The 18,042-nt window shown below is 38.6% G+C and overlaps 1 protein-coding gene across 1 annotated transcript in view; it reads left to right on the forward strand.

Annotated features, from left to right (window-relative positions):
* LOC117447005 (testis-expressed protein 264) overlaps nucleotides 1-17,206 on the forward strand; it is a 32,251-nt gene extending 15,045 nt beyond the window's left edge. Inside the window, exons 3-4 of the mRNA XM_034083569.1 lie at nucleotides 9,173-9,338; nucleotides 15,942-17,206. Of these exons, the coding sequence (XP_033939460.1) occupies nucleotides 9,173-9,338; nucleotides 15,942-16,213 (438 nt within the window). The 3' untranslated portion in view covers nucleotides 16,214-17,206. The remainder of the gene's footprint in view (nucleotides 1-9,172; nucleotides 9,339-15,941) is intronic.
* Nucleotides 17,207-18,042: the final 836 nt, after the last annotated feature.

The raw sequence follows: 18,042 nt of genomic DNA on the forward strand, positions 1-18,042 counted from the left end.
ATCTAGGTTTTATGAAATATAACTGGTGTATATGTCTTCTTCAAATGCATTGAACCATTGCTGACTGCAATCTGAACTCAAACATGTGGCAAATTTGACATGGATGACCCTGAAAAGACAACTGGACTGAGACAAAGACTGCTCTTGCATTTTTATAGCACAAGTTCAAAAGAATCAGAACCATTACTGTAAAGCTAAAGAGGCACCCACAGTTAACCTTGAACTCAGTTGAATTTGAAGATGTATTATAGATGTATTATTTAAATGGATGTTATTCATCTGTGAAACCACACATCAACCATAATCCTCACTTACCCTGTGATGAGGACACATATTTGAATTACCTTTGAAAGTTGGTATATTGTATGTATCTTAAAGGAATATCTCTAGTGCACACAATACGGGTGGCCTGCTAAGGCGGTCTTATACAGTATATTTGTCAATGGCTTCCGTTGCTTGTCTTGTCAAGAGGCCAAGATGTTCTGCCTTTTATATAAAACAGCCTTGTTCAAAGTCCAGCAGCAAACCATATTTGTTGACTTTTTCCAAAGACAATAAATAGATTTGATCACTTTCCAGATGCAAAAGTCACAAGAAGAACAATCTACATTGTAACAAATAGAGGTCATTTAGGAATTACAAACTTACCTTCAGACATAGGCAGTTATTTTCTTGGAAGTCGATTAGTTTCCTTTTTATGGAAAGTTTGCACATAGTAGAAACGCACTTGAATGGATTGTACTCAAAGGTGGACCTGTGGAGTCAAAGAAAAAGGGCACCATAACGCCACTAGAGGTAAAACAAACGTAACAGTGGCAACAAGTACTGTATCCGATATGTGCAAAATGTTTTGGGACCCATGAGATCAGTTTTTTTGTTGTTTTGGGGTACTTTTTATAATTGTGTTATTGTCAAGTTAATGTATTTATATGTTGGATAAAGATTTTTCTTTAAGTACTTGCGTCTATTTGCATGTTTTTTCTTGATTTGCACTGTGTTGAGCTCTTCGGGCCGCCATATTTGCTACATTTCTCCAGCGAAGGAAATGGTAAATTACACAAAAAGACCCTGGTTTGTAGATGATCAGATTGTTTTACAATGGCTGGGATCACTTTTCCCGATGTTTGTCCCACCATGTGACCGCTGCCAGCATGATGTACACTTCCTTTAGCTTTCTCCTTAGCAGACAAGGAGCCGTTGTTTAGTCAGTAGTTGTTGTTTGTATCCGTCTAGGTACTGAAAGATCATTCTTTGGCTGTTTTTCTCTGAACAAAATCTCTATTTTCCCCATCTATCTCCCCAAGGGCAGCAGCTCTTCACTTTTCTCCATCAATTTATACCCTCCTTATCTCATCTAGGTAAGGAAGTGCAATGCCCCCTGGGATTTGGTGTCACTTTGCTATTCTTAGTCACAGTCAAATGCAGGAAAATGCTAACAGTTTTGATGCATTTCCTTAGTATTCCTGTAGCATATACTTATCACCACATTCATGAGCTCTACAGCCGATACATGTAATTATATGATTTGATAATATGTATTTTTAAATAAAATGTATTATATAAGAATATGAGTTTATCTAAAATTCCGATAATATGACTTGACTACTTCATTGCATTCTACATGAGCAGCATTATCTCCACCCACTTCCTTCCTATCTTATAGTTGCACACTACGTCGAGTCTGAATAACATGGCAGCCTAGGTTTTCACCATTATCTGTAAAAGGGAGAGCTTTTGTTGCAACACAGGCAGGTTTTACACTGTTAATCAGGCAAAACATAAAGGCTAGGAGGTCATTTTGAGCCCTTATATATATTTTTTGCATTTACTATTAATTTGAATTATATTAAAATAACATTGAGCAATAAATTCATAATGAAGTCAACTCCTGAAGTAGCTGATTGGAACATAACATCACCTCTATTACACAAAGCAAAGGGTCAGATAGTTTGTTGAATTTCCCATCGATGATTATTTGGTATATTCTTATCCTCTAAGGCAGGGGTGTCAAACTCAAGGCCCACAGGCCAAATCCGGGCCGCAACCTCATTGTATGTGGCCTGCAAAAGCGTGCAGAGAATATATATATATATTACACCAATAGAATTGGTGTAATTGTTGATTATTTGCTTTTAATTATTTGCCCTAGACTTCTGCTATCAGAAGTAGTTATTTATGAAGTTATTACCAGAACTGATAATAATCCAATGCAGAGCCAATAATGTAATATAATACATTATTTTCTTGTTCTCGAGTGAGGGAACAATGGAGCGTGAGATGGGCCGGAGAATCGGAGCAGCGGGAGCGGTACTGCAGTCGCTTTACCGCACCGTTGTGACGAAAAGGGAGCTGAGCCAGAAGGCAAAGCTCTCTGTCTACCGGGCCATTTTCGTTCCTACCCTCACCTATGGTCATGAAGGATGGGTCATGACTGAAAGAACGAGATTGCGGATACAAGTGGCCGAGATGGGTTTTCTCCGCAGGGTGGCTGGTGTCTCCCTTAGGGATAAGGTGAGAAGTTCAGTCATCCGGGAGGGACTCGGAGTTGAGCCGCTCCTCCTTCGCGTCGAAATAAGCCAGTTGAGGTGGTTCGGGCACCTAGTTAGGATGCCACCTGGGCGCCTCCCTAGGGAGGTGTTCCAGGCACGTCCAGCTGGGAAGAGACCAAGGGGTAGACCTAGGACCAGGTGGAGGGATTATATCTCTTCGCTGGCCTGGGAGCGCCTTGGGATCCCCCAGTCAGAGCTGGTTGATGTCGCCAGGGAAAAGAAAGTTTGGGGCTCTCTGCTGGAACTGCTACCCCCGCGACCCGACCACGGATAAGCGGGAGAAGATGGATGGATGGATGAATACATTATTTAATATATATGATATATTTATATATATGTATATTTATATATCTTTTAAGTTACAACCAGGCCTTTGAGTGCAACCATAATGCTGATGTGGCCCGCGATGAAATTGAGTTTGACACCCCTGATCTAAGGTGATAAGATGGGGGGGAATTGTGCTCAAGAAAAATGGACCATGTTTGTTTGCCGTAAGAATAAAATGGTATGAATGTGTATGCACCAGATAAAGATAGATTCATGGAAATGCAAACTAGATGGAATTAATCAAGAGCCACCTGAAAAAAGCATATCTTATTTCTTTGTGTGTTTTGGTTAAATGGCTACTCTAATAAATGTTGATTCAACATTCAACTAATTCTACTTCAACTTCAGTCAGTTGCTGTCTCTCGAGAGATGAGTGATTCAACCAATGCACACAATACATATCCATATTTTGATGGTCCTAAGTTCTTTTAAGGCTTGCCAACATGGCATCCTTCTAAAGAGCAAACTTTAGTGAGTAACATTAGCCTTTTAAAGAGGACGACAAAAGCAACAGTAAAACACTGACAAGTCGTAAAACACCATTTGGGCCAGGGGATTTCTGAAAGAGGGTGACCCGTTAACACCGGGACAAATCCATCTCTCTTCTTCCAGTGTCAAAACACTTCACATCAAAGCATCTGTTTTCCCAAAGATTACAATACTTCCGAATAACATTTGTTAAAGGTTACATTTCACAAGGATTGCGTTAATTAAAGCTTTTGCATACAGTAGGTTTATTTATGTCAGTCTTGACTTGGTTGATTTGCCTCTACAGTGCTTTTTTCCCTTTGTTAAATCCCTCCTCTGCATGGTGCCCAAATGTATTCACTAAATGTGTCACGCGGTCAAAGAGTGCCTCTTTATTGCACGGGTAAAACTTCTCTTCTTTCAGGCAGTCTGTGCTTTGGTGTCCTCTTCCCCATCAACTCTCCACGCTCCACACTGGAGATAAATGTGCTCTTCTTTTGTCATTTAATTGCTGCTCGTAAGGGAAAACAGATTAGGAAACTGTGTACTTAGTAACATCTCTTGACAAGAAAGGTCATACTTATAAACTTAAACATTTCATAATATAGAGAAAAGTATTGAACATAATGATGTTGTAAACAATATTGAAACAATTAAAAAGCTCTTAGCTTATAGTTAAAGGGAATCATATGCATATGGTGCTACACTGAAAGTGTACAGTGTCTTGTGAGATATTTTTGTCTGCTTTGAGCTGTTAAAATAGAATCTAAGAATTAAATAGTCTCCCCTTAATGCACTTTTTAACTGTTATTTTACCTTTATTACAATCTAAGTCACAGTAAGCTGACCCAAATAAACAAACTTCAAATGACTTTGGCCTTCTCCAAATGTTGACTGATTGTCGTTTTTGCTGTGATTGATAAGACTAGAATTACAAACACAAACAGTTTTTCCAGAACAACCAAATCTTTGCATTTTTTATTTGGCTCTAAAAGTTGTTTGCAATGTGGCCACACATCCTGGCTCTCAAAGAAATACAGTAACTAATCTCTCTAAGTCATGTAAAGTATTTGCTCAAGATTCCATTCAGAATCAGATAAGATTGTACGTGTAAATATCTGGCCCATTGACCAGTGCACTACCCGACTACAGCAAAAACAATTGAATAAGATAAATCCGTGGTTTGTAGAATTATATATTAATGTGCGGTGTACATATATGACTTTTCAGGAAAAGTAGCCCATCAGGCGTAAACATATTGCTGTATTAAGCCACCGGGGGAGACCAGACATATTGCTTTAGAGCTCTAAAGATACCCTGTACAGTTTCATTTATTGATCCAAAGGCAATGTATTTGCACAGGGGTCCCGTGCAGATGTTGTTCCTCAGGCTACAAACCTTAAAAGAGAGGACACTTGTACATCCTCTTCTTCATGTGTAGACCATCCTTTACCAGTTCCCTCAGGAGCTACAGAAGAGTTTCTACAAATACACAGCTAGCGAGAGGGTGTGCCTGAGAGGTGATTAAAGGTCTGTGTGCCTGTTTGTGTGATTGTTTTATGGTAATCCCTTATACTCTACACATTTCATTCGTTTTTAATCTGTTGTTCATGCAGATTTCCTTTCACAAAATTTCCATAAAAAAATAAATAAGGTTTACTTAGGTGTGACATGGGATTAAGCTCAAGCTTTTGTAAGCTATTAACAATCTGCCATTGTACTTTTGAAGTGAAACACTCCTGAAGATGTTTTTAAGAATATCTACTTTTCTCCTCAATATTTGGAATTCATTCTGAAACACATTTATGGTTAAGGTTTATGGTCTCACTCTGTATATCAAGTTATGGTTGGCAATGGTGGACTTTAGTGATCAAAGTTCTTATTTCTGCTTCTCTATTTTTGTTTTTTTTCCTCAAATTTTGAAACAATTCAATCAAAGTTAAGTGAGGTTGTGTTCGCTTGGCCTTGTAATTTCCATGTCTATCTCCTTTATAATGTAATAATGTCTTCATGCCTGAGGAACAAAATAATATATTTCCGTCTGTAAATATTGGTATCTCTCTGCGGTGGAGGTGGATGTGGAGCAAAATAAAAAGACATTCCTATGACCTTGTTGCTCTCGGCTGCCTTAAGTGCTCTCCTGGGCTCCTGAGGCCCTGATACTACAGGAAAGGAGTTTGGAGAAAATCAAACAGAAATCAATAAATACACTAACCTCATTCCCCACCCCAATCACAAAAGCCAACCGTTCACAGTTTGTCTCAGCGATTCAGGTCGGTTTTTGCCCGACCTGTATCGTAGGCATTCAGTGCATAAGACACAGAGAAACCTACCTCACTGTATAGCTATAGGCTCACTGGGTTAGGTTGCTGTTTTTCTCACCTTGCAGTAATTGCATCAAAAAAGTATCATTCAGAATCAGGTATTTCAAAACCACTGCAGGGCTGCAACTAGTGATCATTTATTCATCAACTTGTCTGCTGATTACCCTCTCAATCAATCAGTTAAATGTTTTAGTATCAGATGTCAGAAAACAAGGGGCAAACATTTGTTTTCACAGTTACGATGACTAGCACGATTTCTCCAAATCCATTGTTCTCTCACTGAAAACAGCAATGATTTTAGGCTGTAAATAGCTGCAGCAGTCAAGTCATGGTTATTGAATGCCATACCCCATTTATTGGCTTTTCTTCACTCATAGTTTAAACTAAATGCAAGCCTCTTATTTTTAAAGAAGCACCTCCATTATTAACCTCCTGGAGTACAAGTTCTGCTAAGAGCACACACTTTAAAATGAACCCTGCCACTGAATATTAATCCATTCAGAATGAATTTGCATTTAGCATTCCTTTATTCTTCACTCACATCACTATTGGTCTGAAAATGTAAGAAGCACTCACTCTAAAGCTCCTGTCAAAGAGTAGTTTAACTTCTCCATTAATGAAAAGAACATTTAAAAGTTGTATGTGCTGACTCACTTTCTGCCTTCTGTTTTTGGAAGGAATTCACTTTTTTTCATTTTTTATGAATGTGAATTGGTTAGGCATTCATAGAAAGATTAGAGAAAAAAGAAGAAAAATAGAACACATGAAATCTTCAAATATTCCATTACAAATGCTGATGCACAGATAATAATTAATCTACTTCTTGCAAAAGCATCCTGAATGTTATCTAAAAAACAAACAACGTATGTAAGTAACTAAGTGGAATAAGGTGTCGAGAACTAACGGGTCACAAAATCAAAATTGTTAACAATGACAAGGAAAGTAGATCTCAATCTTAACAAAAAAAGATCATCAGAAAGCAGCCACATTTTTCTTTTCAAGTCACAATAGTACACAATGTGGCAGAAGTGTTTATTAATGCCTTTTATGGGTAAATGTAGTGCTTTTAATGACCATCCTCACCATATACTGCTTTCATGCTTGGATCTTTAACATGGGCTGTTAGACAGGGGAGTCTACTCTCATTTTGTACATATTATTCTGCAGTACTGTAGTTTTTGTTTTCTCGCCAATCCTTAGTTGTGCAACATTGTATATTTGCATTGTACATTGTATATTTAAGCAAAAAACATTCTGACAAATCAGAATTAGCCAGGGAAATGTTAACGCTGACACTCACAACGTAGCTTTTGTGGGATATCATTTATCTTCACATTAGATTTTTTTATTGATAGCATCTTAACTGCAAAATTAAACTTGTATGTGGGAGGCGTGTGGCGTAGTGGCATAGTGGATAGAGCCTTGGTGTTCGGATCAGGGGGTCACAGGTTCAAACCCCACTGCAGTCAGCATGACGTTGTGACCCTGGCCAAGACACTTCACCCCAAATTGCTCCTGTGGGGATTGTCCACAGTATTGAGTATGTAAGTCGCTTTGGATAAAAGTGTCTAACAAGTAACATGTAATGTAATGTATGTCTGCTTACAAGCGTGCACCTCAACATGCCATATGTAGTAGTAGCTGATGAGGAAAGCCAATGAGGATACACAGATGTTCCTCTAGGAAAAGTGCACAAATAATTGATGTGAAACTGACAATGTTGTTTCTGCAGACGACAACAATAGAAAAGTCACTTCTGTCATAGCTGGGACACAGATGGTGAGCGAGATGATTGGCTGAAGTTTAAAAATAAGTCTACTCAAAAGAATATATCTTATCTTGTCTGTCAGTCTGCAAGCCTGATTATCAGATGCTTCGTGTGCGATGTTCCTGTAACTTAACTGTCAGCATCTCACTTTGCTTGAATGTGGAACGTCAGCATGATCTCCCAGGATCTGACAAGAAATGATAACAATCTGAGCCTCTACTCTTGGAGAGATGTCATGAATTTGCCATGGTGTATGAAATGATTTATGGTCTTAAATACTGTAGTGTGTATTTAGAGACAGAGAGATGAAACACAGGGTTCAAAGAAGCAGGAATAGTGTGAGTCTTCGTCATAATAAAACCATTCTTTATTTCTCACGTTATGCACACATGCAACACCCTCTGAATCAACAGTAATTTTCTCCATAAGATAAATAATATTACTTGTGATTAAATGTAGAGTATAGCATCAGATGATTATCAACATGTCATTTATTTATTTGTTGAATTGCATCAAACAACACCTCACTTTGGCAATAGTAAAATGGACACATAGCAATGGAATCGGACAATTAAAGAGCCAATTAAAATAGATTACCTTCAAATAATTGATCCTGTTGAGATGCACTGTACTGTGCTGCAATGTGTTTGAAGCATTGCTTGACATTTAGCATATGCCAAAAGGGTGAAAGTAACAGAAATTGGATGAACATGAGCAGAATTACAAAACATGGTGTATGAAAGGTTAATGAGCCTAGAGAACTAAAGTGGTATCTGTCATGTGAGACTTCCCACTTCTAGAGGACGAGTGAGATAAGTAACAGAAGACGATCAGCAGGCAGAGTGTGAAACATTCATGGAGACAGATTGTAGGCATCTCAGATGTGTTGCATCACATTTGGGGTGTGAAGACGGGAGAAAAGGGTACATGTTTGTTTAGTTGGTGTTGCGGTGAGGTTCCCACACATTATGTCAATTCAATTTCTCTCACTGTTGACAACACACTGACTTATGGGATTATCGGCATGTCTGTGCTTGTATCCTACCATAGTGTTTCATCTGTCCATATCATGTATGGGTGTTGTTGGGAAAATACTGAATGTCCTCTTCTAATATCAGAGTAGCACATGATAACAAAGGCCCTACGTAGCTGTGTACGTAACCGGATGTATGATTACCAAGAAGAGCGTCAGGACACACTGTTTTAGGCATATGATAGCTATGTGACAACGATTAACATGATGATTCAGCCTCTATGGAGATAGACATACTGTCATGTGTATTGCTCACGCAGGCCTTAGCTAATCTGAACTAAGCACAGAATACTGCTTTGAACCGGTATTCTGCATATTGTGACTGTGTAACACCCTCTCTTGTATAAGCATGTGAAGGACATATTTTGTCCCATGCAGCTCTGTATGTGATCACTACTTCCATTCTAGCAAGGATAATAAATACATGATATTGAAGCTCAAGCCGGTGACGAGTGATATTTTCCTAACAGGTGTAAACACAGAGAAACATTTCCAGTGTTAAACAATGTTAATGGAACTCTTTTTTTTTTATCATTTATAGTAATACAATTGCACCTTAAATGTTCAACTATTAATTTGACTGAATTGTGCAGCTTCATCCCTAATAAACACCTCCTTTAAAGGAACCATATATGTTAGTGTTATGTATGTTTGTTTTAAATAATGAGGTTTCTTTTTAAATCACCCAAATTATCTCTTGCAGGAAAGGCGGCTGTGTGCACACCCATTCCTCGAGATCTACCGAGAGAGTCAGATCCTGTTCATGGCCCCCTTGGCCCGGCAAGACGATTTCTACGTGCGAGAAGTCCGAAAGGCAGAGAGGAGGCTGTCCGAACAAGAGGAATTGCACAGTGACTCAGACGTCTCAGGTACGTGGACTTCTTGCTGTACTACATAAGAACATAATTGTCTTTTGTACGAACAAGCTCATAGGCTATTGGTGTTCAAAGCCCTGCTAATCTACACAGGACAGGCTTGTGAGTCTTACTGCTGGAAAACATGGGCAGTGTCTCAATAACCATTATTATTATATGATGATAATTGGAAATGAAGCTTAGTCTGTCTGTTTGTTTGTCACTTTTGTTACCAAAATGCACCCCTTGAGTCAAATTTGGTAAATGATTATGCCAACAATTGCAGTTGAACTTTTTTTCATTTTGATTAGTGCCTTCTATATTCATGAAACATCTTTAAAACAGATGTCTGCAGTGCAACATTTATGGTTATTTGATTAAGTCAATCCTGAATCAAAGCGATCCCATTTTACGTTTTTGGCCACCTGACAAATTGAGGTCCAATTTTCTCTCTGTTTTGGCAATGCTAGTGTTTCCAGAAATGAAGTTGATGAGAGCAATAAGAATGAACCCAAACATCAGAGTTGCAGGCCGTAAAACAAGCTGAAACTGTTAGTAACTCTTTGGGGAACTGTGATAATTATCTTCTGTCACAACAACTGACCCTTTTTACTCTTTGTAAGTTTACTACTTTTGAATCATTGTTGCTATAAAAACATTGATAAGTGGTGCTTTAAGCATTTTAATAGCAACCAAGACACATTTCAAAACATTTGAAATGGGCTATAAATACCCTAGAATTATATATAAAAAGCTTTCAGTCAGAAAGTTTTCTCCATCAGTTAAATCTAGTCAGCCACCTTTTCATAGCATGTTAGGCACCTGGGTTTTGGCTTGGGCAACAAGCCATGGAGATGCTTGGCTGGGACCCAGGGGAATTTGACCCTTTTGCTACTACTGTTTTGTTTATGAGCTGCTCTGCAGAAGCATACTGTGATTGACACCTTCCTAGGTGTTAATGAAAAGCCCAGATACAACAGCTTCAGGTGCAACTGTGCAGCCACTCACCAGAGGCTGTCCACAGCTATACGGACACCACTGGGAGTCTTGCTTTCAATATTACAGATTCACTTTAGCACTGTTCTACTTGACATTCATTCACCTTCACGAGATGTAATACTTGTGAAGGAGTGTTTTGAAGAGTCAATTTGAAGTGAGATGAAGCAAGTCTAATCATGAGTTGTCATGGATTGTGAAAATAAGCCTTTTTGATGATAAGTCTCGTAGCACCTTCCTGCTTCCAGCTGTGTGGCCATTTTGACCATCAATCCAAATATAGCCCAGCTGAGACTTGAAATACACATATACACAGAAATAGAACCACATAAAACACAACAATTGACTCAGGGGACAACATGTTACAGTATATATTTCATTATGAACATGTTGTTGAAAGAAGATAGAAAGGGAAACATGTCTCCATTATGACGCACACAATCACAAACTGAAAACAATATCAGCATCGCTCTTGCGGCTGGTAATGACTCATTTTGCGTGAACAATTAATGAGTCGGTCACCCCAACACGTGTTGTTACCCTTATATTTGTTTGACCCTTGACATTGGCGTCACATACAGTGCCTTAAAAGTCCATCTGGATCTCCTCTCTTGCCTCAGAGATGAGCTGAATGTGTTGTTGTCACGTTCCCTGCTTCTTTATGTGTCATGGGTGCGGTGCAGAGTGGGAACGGCATCTGAGTCCATGACTGGGAATGGTAATGTGACAGGCAGCCATGCTCCTGTCACAGTAGCATCAACTGGACCAGGTCAGTGGAGCATTCAGGAAACTGGAGGACTCTTTGGTCCATTGACCCCAAACAAACCCATCTGATCCCCACTATCCCCCCATACCGAGCCTGTGTGACCGGATCAACCCCCAGACACGTCATTCTTGCCTGCTCACTGTCAGACAGCGATGTAGAAAATTATCATTCTCTAACATTCTCTGAGGATCCACACAAGTGTCAGAGTTGATATATTGCAACATTTCATTCTAGTTGGACTTTAGTAGGTTTACTACAAGTATGTGTTAGTTGTCACCAGAGATATTTAAAGTCTTATGTAGCCAGCCAATGCCACATATCAAGATTTGTCAAAACAAGTATAGAATGAATTCTCAAGTACGAGTCACACATTTTCTGAATTGTCTCACCATTAAAAATGATTAAAATGACATTTTAAGATTGTCCTCTTAAAGAACAGTTTGACATTTTGGGAAATACATTTGTTGTTATTTTGCTGGATGCGAATATACCAGACTCATACCTGTCTGTTAAATTAAAAGCTGTTGCCAGTAGCTTTTAACTTAAAGGTGGGGTAGGTAATTTACTTCAGAATGCTCTTAACATCCCGATAGCAATGAATATCTTAAATGCTTTGACAACAAATCCATAAAAAAACGTCATCTATGGAAGCCGTAGTACTGTAAAAAATACGACCAACCTTTTTAGCCGGCCCGGCTAAAATAACTGGATGGCCTACCTGCCTGTCAGCCTTCCATCTGTGCACAAACTTATCTCGTGCCCTCATTGGTCATGTGTGCATTCGTGTGTTGGAGGAGGGGCTCTGTAAGGAAGTCTGAAGGAAGGGGCAGATTTTTTCCGGTTGTGTACTTTCAAATTCTAGCGCACTCGAGCTGGTTTCTCCATTCTTACCTACCCTACCTTTCATTTAGCAACAATTACTGTGCAGGGATAAACGGCTACTCTTACCCCAGAAAAAAAACATTCTCAAAGACCTACCATTACCATTTAGTTATATTTAGTTTGTTTAATCTGTACACTAACAGCAATGAAGAAAAGACAGGTTGTGTTTTTATAGAGTTACCTGCTATGATATATTTCTTGGCCTGCTGCAGTGACTTCCTCAGTGTCCTCACCCTAAGGTTGCCAGGCAACAAGCAGAGAGTGACCAATTAATAATAGCGTGTTAAATAATGCGCTTTTGCTGGTCAGAAGATTCTTTTTAAACGTTGGACACAGTCTGACTGTCTCTCCCTACTTTCAAACGTTCTGCTTTAGCTATCTACTTTACAGACATGCGTGATATTCTCTAGCGTATTTTCTAAAATCGATGAACTACTCCTTAAAAGCTCCTTTACCTTTAAACAACAGTGGACTTAAGCCTTCATATGAGAATGACATTCCTAAAAGGTAAGGGTGAGTTTGCTCATCTTAACCTGCTGAAGTTCTGCAGCAACCATCTCCGTCTCATTCCAATAATAGAAGATGTACGGCCACTCACAGGCATGTAGAGACCAATGCCTGAAGGCGCTATTAAACCCCTCCAATCTAATGCAGCGAAAGTTTCCACCTTAAGAAAATGAAGCTGTCATTCTGAATGTCTCTTCCCATCCAAATGGGAATTTTCTTCCCATTGACTGATTTAATTTTGCGTCTTAGCTCTGTATGCATATTTTAAATGTTGTACTTCATCTTTTGGCTCCATCAATCTCATGCACCTGGGGTGGATGGGAATTAACCAGGAGGAGCTTGTGCCTGTCATTCAAATATGTATGTTTTTATTTACATTGTTTATGCATATTATAAAGATAAATAAGAGTTATTTATAAAGTGTTCTTTGCGTTGAGCACTGATTTGCATGCCTGTTTTTGTCATGCATGCAACTGTGAAATTCATCATAGTCATAGATGCAGTCGGAGGCAATGTTATCATCTGGAATAAATAATATATCATTTAATCAGCTGTGCAATGTACATGCAATTAGTTTGAGTTCGAGCTCCTGTTTGTTCCCTCCTGACCCCAGTCTCATATTCTTTGTCAACATGATACGATTTCCACTGCAATATCTCTCTCATCTTTTTCTAATATTAGATTGTGGGCATGTGGCACAACGGTGTGCTCCTTAAGCTCTTTTATGTTTTGACTAAGTGCATTACAGCACTACAGCGAGCATAGTGCTTGCTGGGAGTCTCTTAACTTGAGCTCAGAAGTGTGACACTCAAAGCGTCCCTAGAGCGTATAGTTCTGTTTTCTATCTTTGAAGTTTAATAAGGAATAACATTCTTGCTTTGCCGTTCGGTCTCTCAAGAGCTCCTCGCAGTAACTGACCAAGTGAGCAGCAATTTGTAATTTTGTAGTATTTCTTGTTGGAAATCTATGACTTTCTTTAGGTTACAACAAGTGCTTGGATGAATTTAAGAGGAAATACATTTGTTGATTGTTAGTTTGTAATTTTGCAAAGTGGATTTGGTAATTTATGAAACACTTTTGTCTGAGCTTAAAGGTCCCCTATTATGCAAAATACACTTTTCCATGTCTTTTATACATAAACATGTGTCCCCTCTACGTTTAGAGATTCTGAAAGTTTCAGGAAAAAAGATTCACTCGCTTTTTGTCCTGATCCATTTATATAAAAATCTGTGCTGTGTGTGAGCTGATCAGATTCTGGCCACTTTATGATGTCATAACGATTGTTTGGCTTGTGTAACCATTAGCCAATCACCAACCAAGGTAACCCCCCCCCCCCCACCTTATCACCTGAATCTCCTCCTAGAGCACCATGGTGTTCTTTTTAACCAAATATCTCTCAGAGTGGTGTGGGGAGCGGCTCCTTATTTTCATCTAAAGTAACAGACAGAGAATCAGCACTTTTGAAACAGGGCAAATTATGGGATGCTACAATGCACGATCTGTTTGGTATTTGGAGCCAAACACTTCAGAGACATGTTTTGTATATATCTGTGAACTGTAATATAATATATTGATGAAAAACAGTATAATAGGGGACCTTTAAAGCGTTATACTTTTTCATACATTGTTCCTCAATTGAAATGCATAGATGGCAATCTGTCATTTTGTTAACTGTACACATCTCAGCTACTTGTCTCATATCATAACCACCTGTACAATGACAAAGCCTGCTTCTGGCTTCTGTCCACAACGAGCTTGCCTAATGTAAGATATCGATCTGAGAGGTGCTTTATGTGGAAGCACTCTCAGCCACACAAAGACAAAAGGTCAACAGAATGGCACACAGGTATGCAGTTGATCCTATTAATCTGCAAGAACCAAACTTCAAATCATTGTGAAGTCAAGTGATTGGGCTGTTAATCTCCAATTAAAGAGCAGAAGACCTTTAGCTTACAGGAGTTTCTAAGCAACAACATTTCGGTGCCTATTTTGATTCCAGACTTTGAGTTGTAACACCACGTGTTGCTGCTCATCCCATAGTTCATAAACAACCAGAATTGTTTTTCAGTTTAACTTTATTAAGACTGTCTGATGTCTTGTTCACTAAGCACTCTAAACTGAATTGAATGTGCAAGATGCAACAGTACTTCTCATGTTCAATATACATTTATGAAAATAACAAATGGATAAAGCATAAGATAAAAACAAGCTGGATGTGTAAGGGACCTGAAATCAATGAATAGCTAAATATATGTAACATGATCGCCATTAACTTTCTAGTATCCACTAATTTAGTGGTTTTTCGGTTTTATTTACCATCGAAAAATATAGTCCAGTTACCATAAACATAAGGCTGAAAGAAAAGATAAAACTTGATAGTTACTGCTAAATTAAATATATTTGTGTTGGCCTATCTTTGACTGAACAGACTTCATCTCAAATACTATTGGATGAATTGCCATCACATTTGGAAAAGGTATTCATGGTTCCCAGAGGATGAATCTTAATGACTTTGGGGATCCCGTGACTTTTCCTTCAGCGCCAACATGAGGTTGACATTTGTGGTTTTGAGTGAAACATCTACACCACTATCGGATGGATGAAATTAATGTTGGTACAGACATCCATGTCTCCCTCAGGATGGATTATAATAAGTCTGTTGATCCCCTGACTTTTCACCAAGTGCCAGCATCAGGTCAAAACTTCATCTCATTTACAGCTGCACTCTATGTTTAGAGCTAATAACCAAATGTTTGTACATTTGCATGTGTGGTGACTATTTCCACTCAATATCACAGAAGGATTGGCTAAACTAATTGGACTTGTGTTATCTGCATTCAAGACGGAGTTCTTAGCTTCCAATAGGCAAGTTTATTTATTATTTTTCAATACCATTTTATTTATTTGTATTTAGAAAAACGGGATGTGCACAGCTACACACACTGTTGCTCTTCCCATTCCCAATCACCCACACCTGTGCCGGTGAGGTCACCTTAATACCCTGTGCCCCATTGCGCCATCTAGTGATCAAAACAAACAACACAAACATACAAATGGGCACAACAGCATGCATACCTAAACATGGTAAACATTATACCTTGTACCTTGTATACCTTGCGTTAACTCTATATCTGTAAGCATGTTGGTATTTTCTAACTTATCATATCTTATTGGCTCCTTAATACGCATTTCATTTGAAGTTACATGCTTTACATATATACATGTTTCTCCATGCATTTCCAAATAATTCACCTTCTGCAGTCTGGAGTTAAATAAAGCACATGTTTGTTGAAGAGGAAACTCATATTCTATATTCATATCGCAGCCTAAATACAATCATGCAGATGTTGGTAACATCCCAGCACTGGATATTCTAGGCAGCTTAGCTTTCCTCATGTGGTGTTTGTTTGTAGAAGTCCTCTCACCATCTGTGCACCCCTCCCCCTTCTGTTTTATCACGGCTCTAGGTGCAGACTCCTACAGTGAGTATAGCTCAGGGAGTGAGGTTCTCCTGTCGGACAGCAGGGAGACGTCCCTGGCGGCGTCCTCGGTCCACTCAGTGCCTCTCCAGGATCAAGAGGAGAGAAACTACAATGGAAGAAGCTCCCGGGGAAACTCGTTTAAAAAGCTGGACTGGGAGCAGGAAAACAGAGAAGAGCAACTTCATGAAGACTCCAACCAGAAGAACCCAGAGGCTCCCGCTCAGGAGTGGTGGGGGGCTGTTGGAGAAGAGGAGTAAAAGTTCAGTGAGGCATATTAGTTCAGGAAAGAGAGGAAAGGATTGAAATGTAAGAGGTTTGGAAGTTACAATTACAAAAATGTGTCCCTCTTTGGATCTATGTCCAAAAGGAGAGACTTTACAGGATAAGGGAGGCAGTATTTTTGAACACTGAACAAATCCCATGAAAAGAATCAAACAATTATTCTGAATGATTTGTCACAGTCCCTGCCTTAAAAGCTAATTATTTACAAAAAAAAAAATCAATATTATTAAAAATAGCTTATGAATTTCCGGTTTCTTTTTAAAAAGGTACATTTTCTTAAACAGCGCTTTAGTTTTTAGCTAATATTACTCAAACAGCAGTGAATCGTACATGTAATGTAGTACTTCCTGCAGCAGGAAAGTGTATTCAGGACCAGCTCTAAAGAAAACTACAGTGACCGTGTTCATTGTAATAAGGGACATGTCACACAGTCCAAAATAAGAAAATATAACCAGATTTATTAAATACTCTTTTAATTACAATTTAAAAATGAAAGTATTATAAACTTCCAGATGTTTCTGATAGAAAAAAAGCAACCACAAATATCCAGAACTTATCCAGGTAGCCTGAGATTCTTGAAAGATTTGTACAGAAAGTATGTCTATGTTTGTCCAAATGACAAGGAATGAAATGTTATAAAAACATTTGACTTGAAAAGTCTTTAGTTTGCTGCACTGAGGCTAACCATTACTTGCATTTTAACCATTTTTGTTTCACAGACAAATGGAATTCTGTTACATTTTTAAGGACTTGGCAAAAGACATTGAAGTGACTGTATGAACATGGACCTCACAATGTGATCTATATTTTGTTGCTTGACTTTGTTTTTAAATATTGTGTTTGACAATGTGTTTGTCCCGTTAGAATTGTTCTGTGTATTTGTACAAGCCTGTGCAATTGCATAGCTCTGTTGGTGATGCACATGTTTTGATATAAATGTTACCTCATCTCCAAAGAGGAAAGTGTGAGTGAATGCATAATTGCCTTATTTGTGAACTCCTCCTGAGCCCCTCTGAGATTGTGGACACGATTATGGTGAGTGTGTGGCCTGCTTCCATTATCAGTCAGAAAAGAGATGACAAGGCAAATTAACTAAACATTCATTCCAATTACACTGAAAGCAAAGAAATCTATGTGTGACTACCTTTTATTTACAGTCACTCTACACCTGCCCTCTCGCATCCCTAAATTATTCTCACACACTTATTCCCCGCTCATTCTTTTCCTGTTCAGCCGTCTTATTATTTTACTTTCTGCCATCTGCTTTTCTTTGCACATGCTAATTTCTGCTTGTTTTTCTCTCTACTTTTGATATTTTCTTTTCCCCTCTGAAATAAATATGGAAGGTGCACACAGCCTATAATGTGTGTCCAGTCATATCAATATCCTTTATCTTCCAACAAACAAGAGATCACAGCTCACCTGGAGGGAGCAGGCAGCTCAAAGGGATGAGCATGTGTTTTATCAAGAGGAAAGACATATATGGTAGTTTCAACTAAAGCCATTGCTTATCTGAGCTAAGATATGTTAATTTGCATTCTCCAGGTTTTCACTTGGACAGAAATTAGTAATACTTGAAAGCTTTTGTCGGTCCTTCACTTTACTTTTGCGCGTTTGATATGACTAAAAACACCACCAATAAGACTAATATAACTGTGGCCTTACATTGACAGATAAACTGTCATCCTGCAAAGAGTACACAAAGAGGCTGTTAAGCCCTTAGGGAAGAGAGGGTATTTTATACAAGAACTAAAGCTATCAAAAGATGTGATATTCTGTCTATGAGTTTGCATTTACAGCTATT

The sequence above is a fragment of the Pseudochaenichthys georgianus genome, chromosome 5, assembly GCF_902827115.2.
Source record: "Pseudochaenichthys georgianus chromosome 5, fPseGeo1.2, whole genome shotgun sequence".
NCBI lineage: Eukaryota > Metazoa > Chordata > Actinopteri > Perciformes > Channichthyidae > Pseudochaenichthys > Pseudochaenichthys georgianus.